Source organism: Hordeum vulgare, chromosome 2H, assembly GCF_904849725.1.
Source record: "Hordeum vulgare subsp. vulgare chromosome 2H, MorexV3_pseudomolecules_assembly, whole genome shotgun sequence".
In the NCBI taxonomy this organism is placed as follows: domain Eukaryota; kingdom Viridiplantae; phylum Streptophyta; class Magnoliopsida; order Poales; family Poaceae; genus Hordeum; species Hordeum vulgare.
This window is the reverse complement of record NC_058519.1, coordinates 9,060,116-9,075,241: the sequence shown is the minus strand read 5'-3', so window position 1 is coordinate 9,075,241 and position 15,126 is coordinate 9,060,116. Positions and strand designations below refer to the sequence as shown.

The window sequence follows — 15,126 nt, the reverse complement described above, 5'->3', positions numbered from 1 at the left end:
CGGCGAGCCAGCGCAGAACAGTGACCTTTTATAATAGGGAATACTATCAATAATACAAGGTCAATAGTCAAAGTTTGGAACTTTGGTGAAGTTTGACAGCGAAGTATATAGTACACCGGAGACAGTGGCGGAGCTTCAGCAAGATCATTGGGGAACCAAATAAAATATATAGGCTAGTGGGGGGACAAACATACAAAATTTTACAATTTATAATATTTTTTTCCGGAGATATATAGCCCCAGCAATGCACTAAGCTCCGCCACTGACCGGAGATAAATTGCAGAGGTAGAGCAGCGCATAGGGGAGATACACTTTGGTGGGCATAGAGATAGAGGATACCTCGACGGCGGCGTCAGCCATGGCCGCCGCCTACGACCGCACGGCCGACCTCCGCGCGCTGGACGCCACCCGCTCCGGCGTGCGCGGCCTCGTCGCCTCCGGCGTCACGCACCTCCCCCGCATCTTCCGTGTTTCCGACGACGCCCACCAACCACCGCAAGCTCCATCCCAAGAACCGCGGTCCTCGCCAGCGGCGTCCGTCCCCGTGATCGACCTCAGCGGCGCCGACCGCGCGGCCGTGCTGGCGGCCGTCCGCCGGGCCGCGGCGGAGTGGGGGTTCTTCCAGGTGACGGGGCACGGGGTGCCGGAGGCGGCGATGGCCGCGGCGACGGACGCGGTGCGGGGCTTCCACGAGGCCCCCGGCGGCGAGGGCAGCGACAAGGCCAGGCTCTACTCGCGCGAGCCGGCGAGGGCGGTCAAGTACCACTGCAACTTCGACCTGTACCAGTCGCCGGTGGCCAACTGGCGCGACACGCTCTACCTCCGCATGGCCCCCGACCCGCCCGACGCCGGCGAACTGCCGGACAGCTGCCGGTGAGTGCCCGACTGTACCCTCCTAGTTCATGAAGATCTTGCACTAAGTTGAGCATCTCAGTGCTCTGGTTAACTGCCGTGCCTGGTTTACGAATTGAGCTTGATTAGATGCTCTGACTGTAATTGGAAGGCAGTGTTGATAATACTCGTATTTGTTTGTCAACCTTACGAACCGGTTGTATGTTTATGTGAGGGCAGTGCTGAACTGCTGACTCCTGACCCATCGAATGCCATGTTTTAGAATTGAAGTGGTAATGGAACGGAACCAGTTTTATTTTTTCGGTTCATGCTTAAGAACAGGTCTGACCTGAGTGGATACTGCTTAAATAGTACTCCCTAAATATGAGAGCATTTAGATCATTATTTTAGTTATCTAAACGTTTTTATATTTATTTACGAAGAGAGTACGTAGGGTAATAATATTGCTGAAATCAAATGAAATTACTTCTTGTTGAACCATATTTTCCATTGAAGTGTGATATTGCTATGAAATGAAATTACTTCTTGTAGAACAATGATGAGGTTACTGAGATGAGAAAGGTGTAACAACACCCGGATGTCAGTCTCGACGTACCGAGCAGGCTTTTTGGCCCGTTCGGTCTTGACCCACTCGGTCCTAGCCCATTTGAGAAATTAAACGGTCTGGTCATCCAAATTCGACCCGAGAAAATGTCGGTCCGGTCCAGTCTTTAACCGGCCCGACCGAACGGACCGAGAAAGCACATCGAGAGCCGTCGAGGTACTTCGTCTTCATGGCCACCGGCACCTGCGCCTCCGCATATATCTCATCTTCACTGCCAATGGTCTTCATAGAACAACAACAGGGCATGGCTGGCAGCAGCATGCGACGTTTTGCTGGAAAAACACACGCACACACGCACCTGCACCTCCGTCGCCGGCGGCCAATGCACGGCCACCGGCACCTGCGCCTCCGCATATATCTCATCTTCACAGCCAATGGTCTTCACAGAACAACAGCAGGGCATGGCTGGCAGCAGCATGCGACGTTTCGCTGGAAAAACACACGCACACACGCACCTGCACCTCCGTCGCCGGCGGCCAATGCACGGCCACCGGCACCTGCGCCTCCGCATATATCTCATCTTCACAGCCAATGGTCCTCACAGAACAACAACAGGGCATGGCTGGCAGCAGCATGCGACGTTTCGCTGGAAAAACACACGCACACACGCACCTGCACCTCCGTCGCCGGCGGCCAATGCACGGCCACTGGCACCTGCGCCTCCGCATATATCTCATCTTCACAGCCAATGGTCCTCACAGAACAACAGCAGGGCATGGCTGGCAGCAGCATGCGACGTTTCGCTGGAAAAACACACGCACACACGCACCTGCACCTACGTCGCCGGCGGCCAATGCACGGCCACCGGCACCTGCGCCTCCGCATATATCTCATCTTCACAGCCAATGGTCTTCACAGAACAACAGCAGGGCATGGCTGGCAGCAGCATGCGACGTTTCGCTGGAAAAACACATGCACACACGCACCCGCACCTCCGTCGCCGGCGGCCAATGCACGGCCACCGGCACCAGCGCCTCCGCATATATCTCATCTTCACAGCCAATGGTCTTCACAGAACAACAGCAGGGCATGGCTGGCAGCAGCATGCGTCGTTTCGCTGGAAAAACACACGCACACACGCACCCGCACCTCCGTCGCCGGCGGCCAATGCACGGCCACCGGCACCTGCGCCTCCGCATATATCTCATCTTCACAGCCAATGGTCTTCATAGAACAACAGCAGGGCATGGCTGGAAGCAGCATGCGATGTTTCGCTGGAAAAACACACGCACCTGCACCTCCGTCGCCGGCGGCCAATGCACGGCCACCGGCACCTGCGCCTCCGCATATATCTCATCTTCATAGCCAATGGTCTTCACAGAACAACAGCAGGGCATGGCTGGCAGCAGCATGCGACGTTTCGCTGGAAAAACACACGCACACACGCACCTGCACCTCCGTCGCCGGCGGCCAATGCACGGCCACCGGCACCTGCGCCTCCGCATATATCTCATCTTCACAGCCAATGGTCCTCACAGAACAACAGCAGGGCATGGCTGGCAGCAGCATGCGACGTTTCGCTGGAAAAACACACGCACACACGCACCTGCACCTCCGTCGCCGGCGGCCAATGCACGGCCACTGGCACCTGCGCCTCCGCATATATCTCATCTTCACAGCCAATGGTCCTCACAGAACAACAGCAGGGCATGGCTGGCAGCAGCATGCGACGTTTCGCTGGAAAAACACACGCACACACGCACCTGCACCTACGTCGCCGGCGGCCAATGCACGGCCACCGGCACCTGCGCCTCCGCATATATCTCATCTTCACAGCCAATGGTCTTCACAGAACAACAGCAGGGCATGGCTGGCAGCAGCATGCGACGTTTCGCTGGAAAAACACATGCACACACGCACCCGCACCTCCGTCGCCGGCGGCCAATGCACGGCCACCGGCACCAGCGCCTCCGCATATATCTCATCTTCACAGCCAATGGTCTTCACAGAACAACAGCAGGGCATGGCTGGCAACAGCATGCGTCGTTTCGCTGGAAAAACACACGCACACACGCACCCGCACCTCCGTCGCCGGCGGCCAATGCACGGCCACCGGCACCTGCGCCTCCGCATATATCTCATCTTCACAGCCAATGGTCTTCATAGAACAACAGCAGGGCATGGCTGGAAGCAGCATGCGATGTTTCGCTGGAAAAACACACGCACCTGCACCTCCGTCGCCGGCGGCCAATGCACGGCCACCGGCACCTGCGCCTCCGCATATATCTCATCTTCATAGCCAATGGTCTTCACAGAACAACAGCAGGGCATGGCTGGCAGCAGCATGCGACGTTTCGCTGGAAAAACACACGCACACACGCACCTGCACCTCCGTCGCCGGCGGCCAATGCACGGCCACCGGCACCTGCGCCTCCGCATATATCTCATATTCACAGCCAATGGTCTTCACAGAACAACAACAGGGCATGGCTGGCAGCAGCATGCGACGTTTCGCTGGAAAAACACATGCACACACGCACCCGCACCTCCGTGGCCGGCGGCCAATGCACGGCCACCGGCACCAGCGCCTCCGCATATATCTCATCTTCACAGCCAATGGTCTTCACAGAACAACAGCAGGGCATGGCTGGCAGCAGCATGCGACGTTTCGCTGGAAAAACACACGCACACACGCACCCGCACCTCCGTCGCCGGCGGCCAATGCACGGCCACCGGCACCTGCGCCTCCGCATATATCTCATCTTCACAGCCAATGGTCTTCACAGAACAACAGCAGGGCATGGCTGGAAGCAGCATGCGATGTTTCTCTGGAAAAACACACGCACCTGCACCTCCGTCGCCGGCGGCCAATGCACGGCCACCGGCACGTGCGCCTCCGCATATATCTCATCTTCATAGCCAATGGTCTTCACAGAACAACAGCAGGGCATGCCTGGCAGCAGCATGCGACGTTTCGTTGGAAAAACACACGCACACACGCACCTGCACCTCCGTCGCCGGCGGCCAATGCACGGCCACCGGCACCTGCGCCTCCGCATATATCTCATCTTCACAGCCAATGGTCTTCACAGAACAACAGCAGGGCATGGCTGGCAGCAGCATGCGACGTTTCGCTGGAAAAACACATGCACACACGCACCCGCACCTCCGTCGCCGGCGGTCAATGCACGGCCACCGGCACCAGCGCCTCCGCATATATCTCATCTTCACAGCCAATGGTCTTCACAAAACAACAGCAGGGCATGGCTGGCAGCAGCATGCGACGTTTCGCTGGAAAAACACACGCACACACGCACACACGCACCCGCACCTCCGTCGCCGGCGGCCAATGCACGGCCACCGGCACCTGCGCCTCCGCATATATCTCATCTTCACAGCCAATGGTCTTCACAGAACAACAGCAGGGCATGGCTGGAAGCAGCATGCGACGTTTCGCTGGAAAAACACACGCACCTGCACCTCCGTCGCCGGCGGCCAATGCACGGCCACCGGCACCTGCGCCTCCGCATATATCTCATCTTCATAGCCAGTGGTCTTCACAGAACAACAGCAGGGCATGGCTGGTAGCAGCATGCGACGTTTCGCTGGAAAAAGACACGCACACACGCACCTGCACCTCCGTCGCCGGCGGCCAATGCACGGCCACCGGCACCTGCGCCTCCGCATATATCTCATCTTCACAGCCAATGGTCTTCACAGAACAACAGCGGGGCATGGCTGGCAGCAGCATGCGACGTTTCGTTGGAAAAACACGCGCACACATGCACCTGCACCTACGTCGCCGGCGGCCAATGCACGGCCACCGGCACCTGCGCCTCCGCATATATCTCATCTTCACAGCCAATGGTCTTCACAGAACAACAGCAGGGCATGGCTGGCAGCAGCATGCGACGTTTCGCTGGAAAAACACACGCACACACGCACCTGCACCTCCGTCGCCGGCGGCCAATGCATGGCCACCGGCACCTGCGCCTCCGCATATATCTCATCTTCACAGCCAATGGTCTTCACAGAACAACAGCAGGGCATGGCTGGCAGCAGCATGCGACGTTTCGCTGGAAAAACACACGCACACACGCACCTGCACCTCCGTCGCCGGCGGCCAATGCACGGCCACCGGCACCTGCGCCTCCGCATATATCTCATCTTCACGGCTAATGGTCTTCACAGAACAACAACAGGGCATGGTCGGCAGCAGCATGCAACGTTTCGCTGGAAAAACACACGCACACGCACGCACCTGCACCTCCGTCGCCGCCGGCCAGTGCACGGCCACCGGCACCTGCGCCTCCGCATATATCTCATCTTCACGGCTAATGGTCTTCACAGAACAACAACAGGGCATGGTCGGCAGCAGCATGCAACGTTTCGCTGGAAAAACACACGCACACACACGCACCTGCACCTCCGTCACCGCCGGCCAGTGCACGGCCTCCTGCAAACACGGTCTCTGACCTTTCCTTGGCTAACCACCATGTCCAGGAGCTCTGCAACCATGAGATTCCCTTCCCCCCACAATGAATCGACTAGATTCGCCACGAATCCGTCGCCATCATCCTCCATCTGCAGCTTCGGTCGTCGACGATCATCGTCGATTATGTCGCTATTGCTGCTTCCCCGGCCTCCCCGACCTTGCCATCGAGTTCTACGTGAGTTACCACACCTTTTCCCTCTGTCCCCGCTTCTGATTAGGGCCTAGATCCTTCACTAGCAGATGCCATGGTCAATACCTCGTCGTCGGTGAGTTGTTGGCCGGTCCGTCGGTTCAGCCCGGGCTTTTGCCTCGCCGGTCCGGTCCCTAAAAAGAAGACCGCCAGCCTGCTCGGTCCCGTCCGGACCGGGACTGGACCGGCCCGGACCGGGTCCATCCTGACCCGGATGCCTAGGCATCCTCTATAAACAGTAAAATAAAAAAAAAACTGAAACTTTGCAACATATAAGATGGTCAAACTTTGTAGGTTCTTACAAGTTTTCATGCCAAAATATCATGTAGAGAAACGTGTACAAACAAGTTTCAGATTTCAGTGCTCAAAACTTGAAGTACTAAAATGTTTTTCTGTGTAGAGCTCCTCAAATGTTTTTTGCATTAAAACCTGCAAGCACCTAGAAAGTTTGGTCATCTTTGATCTTGCAAAATTTCAGATTTTTTCAAATTTTTTTCTGTTTGTTTCGGTGTTACCGTTTATACAGGGTGCCTAGGCACCCGGATGCTGAGAGAGAGTATGTGCAAATGTATTTCCGTGCCCACAATAGATGTCAGTTGCTCTCTTTCTGTTTATTGACAACAGAAGCAACTTACAGTTGGTACTAATGATATAACTTATACCTATATGGAGGATGTATTGTTAGTGTGAATGCTTCCTTCGTTATTGACAAAATGACAAGAGCTAAATTGCGCAGCGAGATCACTTTCCGCCTTTTTTATTGTGAATTTGTAGTAAATGTCACTTAAATCACCTGTTCCGTAAAAAACTTGGCGCTAACATGTTGATTCACAGCGAAGCGATGTTTGAATACGCTGAACAAGTGAAGAATTTGGGGAAAACTTTGTTCGAGTTACTCTCGGAAGCTCTTGGGCTCAAACCGAGTTACCTGACAGATATAGAGTGCAACCAAGGACAGATCATACTCTGTCACTACTACCCTCCGTGCCCCCAGCCTGAACTCGCCATCGGAACAAGCCGGCATTCAGACTCTGGCTTCCTCACCATACTTCTCCAAGACGAAATCGGCGGCCTCCAGATCCTCCACGAGGACCGGTGGGTGGACGTCACTCCGACACCTGGAGCATTCATCGTGAACATTGGTGATCTCTTACAGGTCTCTACATCATGGTTCATCCAATCCTGAATTTGTCTGTTCACATGGGTGTCATGCTTGGCCTTGATCATTCTGAATTGTTTGTTTGTTTGTTTGTGTTTGTTAAAAAAATGTGCAGCTGATCTCCAACGACAGGTTCAGGAGCGTGGAGCATAGGGTGGTGGCGAAGAACGCCGCGCCGAGGGTCTCGATCGCGTGCTTCTTCAGCACACATTTCCATCCGGCCTCGACGAGGATGTATGGTCCGATCAAGGAGCTGCTGTCCGATGAGAACCCGCCGTTGTACAGGGAGACCCTCGTCAGAGATTACATCAAGCATTACTACTCCATCGGGTTAGATGCGAAAACTGCCATCTCTGATTTCAGGCTGTGAATCGTGAAGGTGAGTTCTGTGCCCTGATTGCAATGTATAGTTGAGCAGTTTGTAATTCTAAGAAACCCAGAAAGTGGCAGTAAAATGGCAGCACCACTAGTTTCGTCTCCTGGTCCCTGGTGTATGGTGTATTTTACTGGAACAGATGAATGTATTAGAGATACAGAATGTACATGAAATTCAACTTTGTTCCATGGTTTGTGAACATCTTATGACCCATATCAGATCATCTGAAATTTGTTTCCCTTAGAATTCCTGATTGAAATTCGTTTTTGTTTGAGCTGTTGAGCAACATAGGAGTTGCCAAAACTGTTCAGTCTTCTTCAGTTATCTTTCCTATCTGAAAGAGCTGCTACTCCATAAGTCCTTATAAATCAGGAGAGAGCTCTTGTTGGGAAGATGATCCTAATCAGTTAGTTGGGCAATGCTTCGAAGAGCACGGCGATCTGGCTGCGCACGGAGCGCTTGCCGGAGATCCACCGGAGGCTGCCCTCCGCGGTGCCATTGGCGGCGGCATTGGGGCCTCGCGTGAGCTTCACCGTGAACTCCATCTTCTGGCGCATTTGACCGAAGTTCAGCACGTTGGGCACCACCTCGACGGCGACGCCCTCCGGCGGGATGACCTCCACGGAGTACACTGACACGGGCTCCCCTACGTTGGTCGCCGTGCGCTTGACGACGGTCTCGGGCGCGGCCGGCGTGAGCGTCACCATGATCGACGGGTAGTTGAGGTCCTTGCCTTGGATCTTCCCGGCCGTCACGCAGCTCACGTTCTGCAGCGGCTGCGCGATGATCTCGTTGATCACGCTCTCGTTGTACCCGAGGCCGCACACGTAGGGGATGTAGTCCGCCGGCGCCAGGTCGTAGACGAGGCCCGGGTCCAGCGCCCGCGTCGGGTTCACGAGCCCGGCGCCCATGGCGAAGCAGCTCGGCCGCCCTGTCGTCTCGTCGACGATCGGCGTGCCGTCCGGGTGCGTCACGTCCGCCGTCGTCATGAGCGCCGACTTGATCGCCGCCGGTGACCACTGCGGGCGCGCTTTCTTGATCACGGCCACGATCCCGGACAGGTGTGGCGTGGACATGGACGTGCCGCTGTGCAGGCCGAAGGTCCGGGTCGGCGCGGTGTCGTTGGCGCCGCCGGGGATGGAGGCTGCGATGACCGAGCCAGGCCCGGTGATGTCCGGCTTCAGCACGCCGACGTTAGACATGTTGCATGGTCCTCTCGAGGAGTACTCGGCGATGGCCGGCAGGGATGCCCGGTTCAGCTGGGCCCCGGCGAACCGGAGGGCGGCCGTGGGGTTGGGCGTGGAGTTGATGTACGCTATGATTTTCTCGCCGTCGGCGTGCGTCACCCGCGAGGCGGCGATGGAGAGGTTGTCGACCGGCGTGGTGGCGGCGCCGCGCTTCGGGCCGGACCAGCTGATCATACCCGCGCCGCCCGCCTTCTGGATCATCTCCGCGAGCATGATGGGGTCCTCCTTGCGCTGGCACGCCACGATCTTGCCGCGGACGTCGACGGCGTTGAGCGCGCCGCCGGAGAACATGCCCGCGATGAACACAAGGGGGCTGTCGCCGACAGGCTTGTACCAATTCAGGTTCTCGCCGTCGATCACCAGCCCATTGCCGAGCTGCACCTTGGAAACGATGCGGCGGCCCATGGTGCTGGCGGCGACGGTGAGCAGCCACGGGGCGCAGTTGGTGACGGTGCGCGCGAGCGGGCCGGCGTTCCCGGCGCTGGTGCTGACGAAGACGCCGGACAGGACAGCCGAGAAGCTGCCGACGGCTATGAGGTCCTTGTAGAAGGGCTTCTGCGTGTCGTCGCCGATGGACATGGAGATGACGTCGACGCCGTCCTGGAACGCGCCCTTCTCGGTGACGGAGAGGACCTCCGTGGCCGAGCACGTGTCGGCGAGGCACACCTCGTAGAAGGCCAGGTGCGCGCGCGGCGCCATGCCGGAGGCCGTCCCGGCGGCCGGGGCGCCGAGCAGGCTGACGTCCCGCACGAACGCGCCCACGGCGGTGCCGGAGGTGTGCGTGCCGTGCTCCTGCGGGGCCCTGGACCGCCCGCCAATGAGCTTCTTGTTGCACGGCGCCTGGCCGGCGAAGTGGCACCCGCCGCGCCACTTGGCGGGCGGCGGCTGCATGCCGTCGTCGAGGAACGAGGCGTGCCGCGGGTCGATGCCGTTGTCGAGGATGCCGACGATGACGCCCTCCCCCATGTTCCCGGCCACGCTCCACGCGCCCGTGGCCGGCGCGGACACCCCGAGCAGCTCCGGCGTGTAGGTGGTGGTGAGGCGCAGGGTGGAGTCGGGGAGCGCCTGGACGCACCAGGGCAGCTTGGAGAGCGCGGCCACCTCGCGGTCGGTGAGCCGGGCGGAGAAGCCGCTGACGACGTGCTGGAAGGAGAAGACGAGCCGCGGGCCGACGTGGGAGAGCGCCTCGAGGAGGACCAGGTCGGTGGTGGTGTTGAGCAGAGACGCCAGCAGCGAGGCGTGCCACTCCTTCAGCTCCTCGCCGCCATTGGGCCCGTTGGCGCGGCACACGATGATCAGGTACGTCTTGAGCTCGCCGTCCTCGAAGTCGTCGCCCCCGCCCCCGAGAGCCGCCGCCGCGTGAGCGAACAGCCTCTCTTCCTCCCCGCCTTGCTCGGCCCCGGATTTCTCTGCGGCGGCGACATTGGGGGGTGTCTGTTTTGCGCCTGCCCCGTTGCCGGCGGGATTGGGGTCTTGCGGTGCTGAGCCGGGGGCCGCGGCGACGAGGGGAGCGAGCAGGTCGTCGGCCGCGGAGGCGAGCAGTAATAGGACGCCGGCGAGGAGGAGGGGTGGGGTTGGGGCGCGCATGGTGGCGGTGGGAGGGAAGGGGGAGGCGGTGGAGGTGGTGGTTGGCTGGCTTTAATGGCGAGCGGCGCAAGGCCGGAGGCGATGACGGCCATGCGATCCATGGAGGCGAGCTCGCTATGTTTAGCGGGGGAGTAGCTGGAACGTGGGATAATTTTGGCAGCTCCACGGGCCAGCCTCAAAAGGGCTTTAATTTATGGGGCACCCATCAAGGTTGAAGTGTTTTATTTTCAAAGGGGACATGATTTTCTTTTCAGGATTGCTAAATCTTAGTCAAAGTCTCAGTCGATGTTATATCCGCGAGATCTTATATGAAGATCCATGCAAAAAATACGTTTCTTCTTTTTATATGTTGTATCACTTGACTGAAACTCGGTTTAGTTTTAATCAACTGAGATCTGACAACACCCTTATTTTTATGAAAAACCAGGATAAATCCCCACCCGCTGCATCGATTGATGCACACACAACTATATTGTTATATGATTTATTTAACATTTTGTTTCAGAAGTATGATGCATTCATAGTTACCTTCTAGTCGGCTGATCCTGCTCTCGCGTCCACCGCCTTCTTTATTTACCACGTGGCCGGGCGGATGAGCCGTGACCGTTGTTCCTCCGGCTTGCATGACGACGACGACTTCCACCAGAGCAAACCAAGAGCTCGCCGGCCGCCCCGCTGCCAAGAGCTCGCCGGCCGCCCCACCGCCTCCCATGGTCGGATCCCGCCACGGGGAGCTTCCCTGCTCGTTCCTGCAGCATCCTGAGGCCAGCCCGCGTGCCAACTCTTCGTTGAGCATGGATCCCGGCTGGGTAGTGCTTCTGCAACGTGGCTTTCGTTGTAAAAATTCCTGAAACTCGACCGTTGTTGCAAAAAATTATTTCGTAAAAATACTTATGTTATAGAAAGACGAAGAAAAAAAATCTACGATAAGCAAATTGTTCTGAAACTCGACCGTTGTTTCGGGAATTAACGGATCCAAAGTTTATTTCTTGCAACAAAGCGAAAATTTCCGCAACTCGTGCGTCGTTTCAGGAAATAAATACTGACCATGAGGCGGGGATGCGGGACGTTAGATCGGCATCCGACGGCTAGCTAGGTTTTAAAAATCATCCGACGGATGCGTAGCGTTCCAAAAAGAAAAAGGATAACAAGTTGTTCGGCTAATTAACGGGAGAGTAGCTGGAACGTGGGATAAATTTGGCAGCTCGAAGGCCAGCCTCAAAAGCGCAGGGCCCAGAATTGGCCCGTGGATGCTGAATTCGGCACTGGATGGGCTTTAATTTATGGACCACCCATCAAGGTTGAGATGTGTTTTTTACAATGGAGGACATGAACTGTTTTGTTTTTTGGATTGCTAAATCTCAGTCGACCGAGATCTCGCAACACCCTTAATTTTATGGAAACCAAGATAAATCTCCAACCGCTGCATGGATTGATGCACACACAACTATATTGTTATATGATTTATTATTTTTATTTAACTTTTTATTTCAGAAGTAGGCGCATACATAGTTCAAGCAATGTGACATTTCCTGTATTTGTTCGAATTTCACACATTTTTCTTGATTCCATGTCGTCTGGTGAATTTGCTTTCTTGGAAGGGAGTTTCTTCTAGAAAAATCCACGTGCAATGGGAAATGGAACTCGTTGTCTCCATCATGTTGCGCATCATTTTCAAGTGATATTTGCTTGCTTAAACATTACAAAAATACAAATTCTAATTATTCCAGTTGTTGGAGTTATGAAAAAAATCAAACACTAAATCAAGATGGATTTCCATGCAACCGGTAGAAATCTCCCTTTTCGTGGAAATAATGCTAAGAAGTTTTTCAAGAAATAATTTTAAAAAGTTGAGTTATATGCTTGCAAGGCGATACAGTATGATCTGTAAAATTAAAATGTCACCTCAACTGCACTTTAAGTCTAAAAAAGAAATCAAACATGAATTGTTATTTCTTACCGTTTCCTAGTCACAACTAGTGCTGACTAGAAGGACTGGGCGGGCTTTGCTGCGTTGTTAGATTAGAAAACCTAATCACTTTGTTTAAAAATATAAACCTTTTAAATATGATTAAATTTGTTGTGATTAGATTCATCTTTAAATGAATTTTCATATTTAATATTTAATATTGTGGATGCCAATATTTTGCCCTCAACTTGGTCAAAGTTTAAGAATTTGACTTTCAAAAAAATAATATCCCTTATATTTTGAAACTAATGGAATATTTTGTTTCATGTGTGGGGAAATGACATAGTGTGTTTTGTTTATTATTTATAACTAGGTGATGCCCCGACGCGTTGCTGCGGGGAACTGGCTAAAAGAATCATGAAAGTTGTTAAAAAACATCTATAACTTATGAAAAGTGAATGTAAGCTTACAAATGAAAATGAAATATAAAGAGTATAAACGAGAAAAAATGCACTAAAATAATGTCATTTTTAACAAAAATATGAATGTGAACTACATATGTATGGTACATGCGACCAACACATATATCGTTAATACAAAATTTAATGCAAAAGAAACTTAAGAGTACCATGCATGAATTAATGATGTGGTGCTTGCATGCATAAAGTAATTAAAAAACAATGTAATTTATGACTTACATGCATGAGTTACTCATGTGACATATTTGCATGTTTGTAAAAAATAGCTAGTGGGTTGTAGCTATTTAGAAATAGAAGATTCGGTAATTTGATGGGCCTTTCGTGGTGTGATTCTATATTATATGTTAACCAACCTAATATATGTGGAAAAAAATTACGTCGACGGCTGCATGGGCATGATTGATATGTTTTTATAGGCTAGTTGTTGTTGATTTGAAAAATTGTTGGTTCGGTCAAAATCGTGAACCAAACCCATTAGGAAGTATAGCGTATTTGTCTAAAGAATTGAAGGAGTGAGTTTTGAGAAATTATGGTTCGATCAAAATCGGTTGACCCATTTTAATTGGAGTCTTGAAGACTTCAGTTAAATTTGGACTACTTAAAACTAAGAAATATAGTGTTATAAAGGTATAAATAAAATAAGGAATGAGAGAGCTTTCAGAAATTGTTGACCAGGTCAAAATCAATACCATTAAGAAGTATAGTGTTATAGTATATTTCTTCGTATTTTGTTTCCATAGCACCTATAGCGTGTTTTTGTAGACGTGACACCTACAGTGTTGTCTACAAGTATGCCCTATTAACTAATACATTATTTTTGAAATAGATTAAATGGAGTTTGTAGCTAGAAATGTCTTCCTAAATAAGGAAAAAGATTTATCATTTTCATTTATTAAGAAAAAGAGAGTTGTCTGATTAAGTAAAAAAAACCAGACAAAAACCGTTACAACACGCCCAACAAATATATAACAAATCATTTTAGTCTAGAAAAAATAATGTAGAGTGTCTGATTAAAATGTCACGTCAATTGCAGTTTTAGTCTAGAAAAAAAAAATCAAACATGAATTGTTATTTCTTATTGTCTCCCAATCACAACTAAGTAATAAATTTTCCGTATTTCATTTCCATAGCACTTATAGGGTGTTTTTTTAGACGCGACACCTAGAGTGTTGTCTACCAGTATTCCCTGTCGTCTTATACATTATTTTTGAAATAAATTAGATGGAGTTTATACCCAAAAAGATGCCTTCTTGAACAAGGCAAAATATTTACCATTCTTATTGGTTAGGAAGAGAGAAGTTGTTGAGTTAATTAACGGAAAACCAAATAAAAAACCATTACAACACGCCCATCGAACAGGGCGGCCGGGCTGGCACCCATGAGACCACACACGCCCCGTCGAGGAGAGGGCGCCGAAAAATGTTGCCATCGCCAGATGTTTTCCATGAAAGGAAAATTAGCAGCCTGAAACAGGCGAGCGGCGCCCAAGTTCCAAGCGGCAAAGATGGCAACGAGACGAGGGAAAGGGGCATTCGGAAAGCTCCGGGTGGATGTTGTTGATGTGGATGGCAATAGCAATTGGCAAAACGGACGTCGTTATCATCGCACCAGCAGACCAACCGGAGGCCATTGCCGGTGACACACACGCACGCACACACATTCACACGTACGCAAGGCTTTAACGGTTGTTTATCCTGCGACGGATGACACCGGCAGGCAGGCAGGCAAATTTGGGACGTCGTTGTCCACAAAATAAAACGAAAGGAACCCTTCACTTTTCCTCTTGTGGTGTTGTTGCCTTTGTGCAATCCATGTGGATATGTATGGAGAAGCGGATAAGCTAGCTACTTGTGCCATCAATTACGAGTTAACTAATAACTTCCATTATTGGATCTTTCTTTTCTCACGGCTTTCCTCGTCTTTTTCGTGCAAAACATTGGAACCGAATCCTGGAATGTGAGAGAGACTTAAATTTTGGAATGGGAGGGATATAATCCTCTCATACACTTCCTTTGATCCTGTGAAAAAAATATTAATTTGAAATCCTTTTATTTTTACATGGTATTCGAAATCGGGCGTTTGGGTTCTCTCTTAAATGCTTTCGAGGTAAATTGTGTTTTGAGAAACTCTGTTAGCATTTATTCTTGCCGTTACACCATCTAGAACGTCGGCTTTTTACGAGGACGGAGTGGGGTCTTGTTTGAAGAATACATCAAGGCGATATAACTATGCACGTCGGGGCATGTCGGTGCGGAGTGGCCGCACACACTTCTGCCCCGCGCCATGGC

The 15,126-nt window shown here is 52.5% G+C and overlaps 2 protein-coding genes across 2 annotated transcripts; one reads left to right on the top strand and one right to left on the bottom strand.

Moving 5' to 3' along the window:
- Positions 1 to 266: 266 nt before the first annotated feature.
- Positions 267 to 7,862, top strand: LOC123424365 (1-aminocyclopropane-1-carboxylate oxidase homolog 1-like). Its single transcript, XM_045107970.1, has 3 exons — positions 267 to 873; positions 6,916 to 7,237; positions 7,356 to 7,862. Exons 1-3 carry the CDS (start codon positions 359 to 361, stop codon positions 7,608 to 7,610), a joined length of 1,092 nt encoding a protein of 363 aa, XP_044963905.1. The 5' UTR covers positions 267 to 358; the 3' UTR covers positions 7,611 to 7,862.
- A 105-nt stretch (positions 7,863 to 7,967) lies between these two features.
- Positions 7,968 to 10,450, bottom strand: LOC123424860 (subtilisin-like protease 4). Its single transcript, XM_045108557.1, has one exon. It carries the CDS (start codon positions 10,448 to 10,450, stop codon positions 8,024 to 8,026), a length of 2,427 nt encoding a protein of 808 aa, XP_044964492.1. The 3' UTR covers positions 7,968 to 8,023.
- Positions 10,451 to 15,126: the final 4,676 nt, after the last annotated feature.

Bases quoted from the DNA above. Each gene is read 5' to 3' on its own strand.
- LOC123424365 (XM_045107970.1), top strand. From the start codon at position 359: ATGGCCGCCGCCTACGACCGCACGGCCGACCTCCGCGCGCTGGACGCC. The intron at 874-6,915 runs GTGAGTGCCCGA...GTTGATTCACAG, and splicing joins GAACTGCCGGACAGCTGCCG to CGAAGCGATGTTTGAATACG. The intron at 7,238-7,355 runs GTCTCTACATCA...AAAAATGTGCAG, and splicing joins ACATTGGTGATCTCTTACAG to CTGATCTCCAACGACAGGTT.
- LOC123424860 (XM_045108557.1), bottom strand. From the start codon at position 10,450: ATGCGCGCCCCAACCCCACCCCTCCTCCTCGCCGGCGTCCTATTACTG.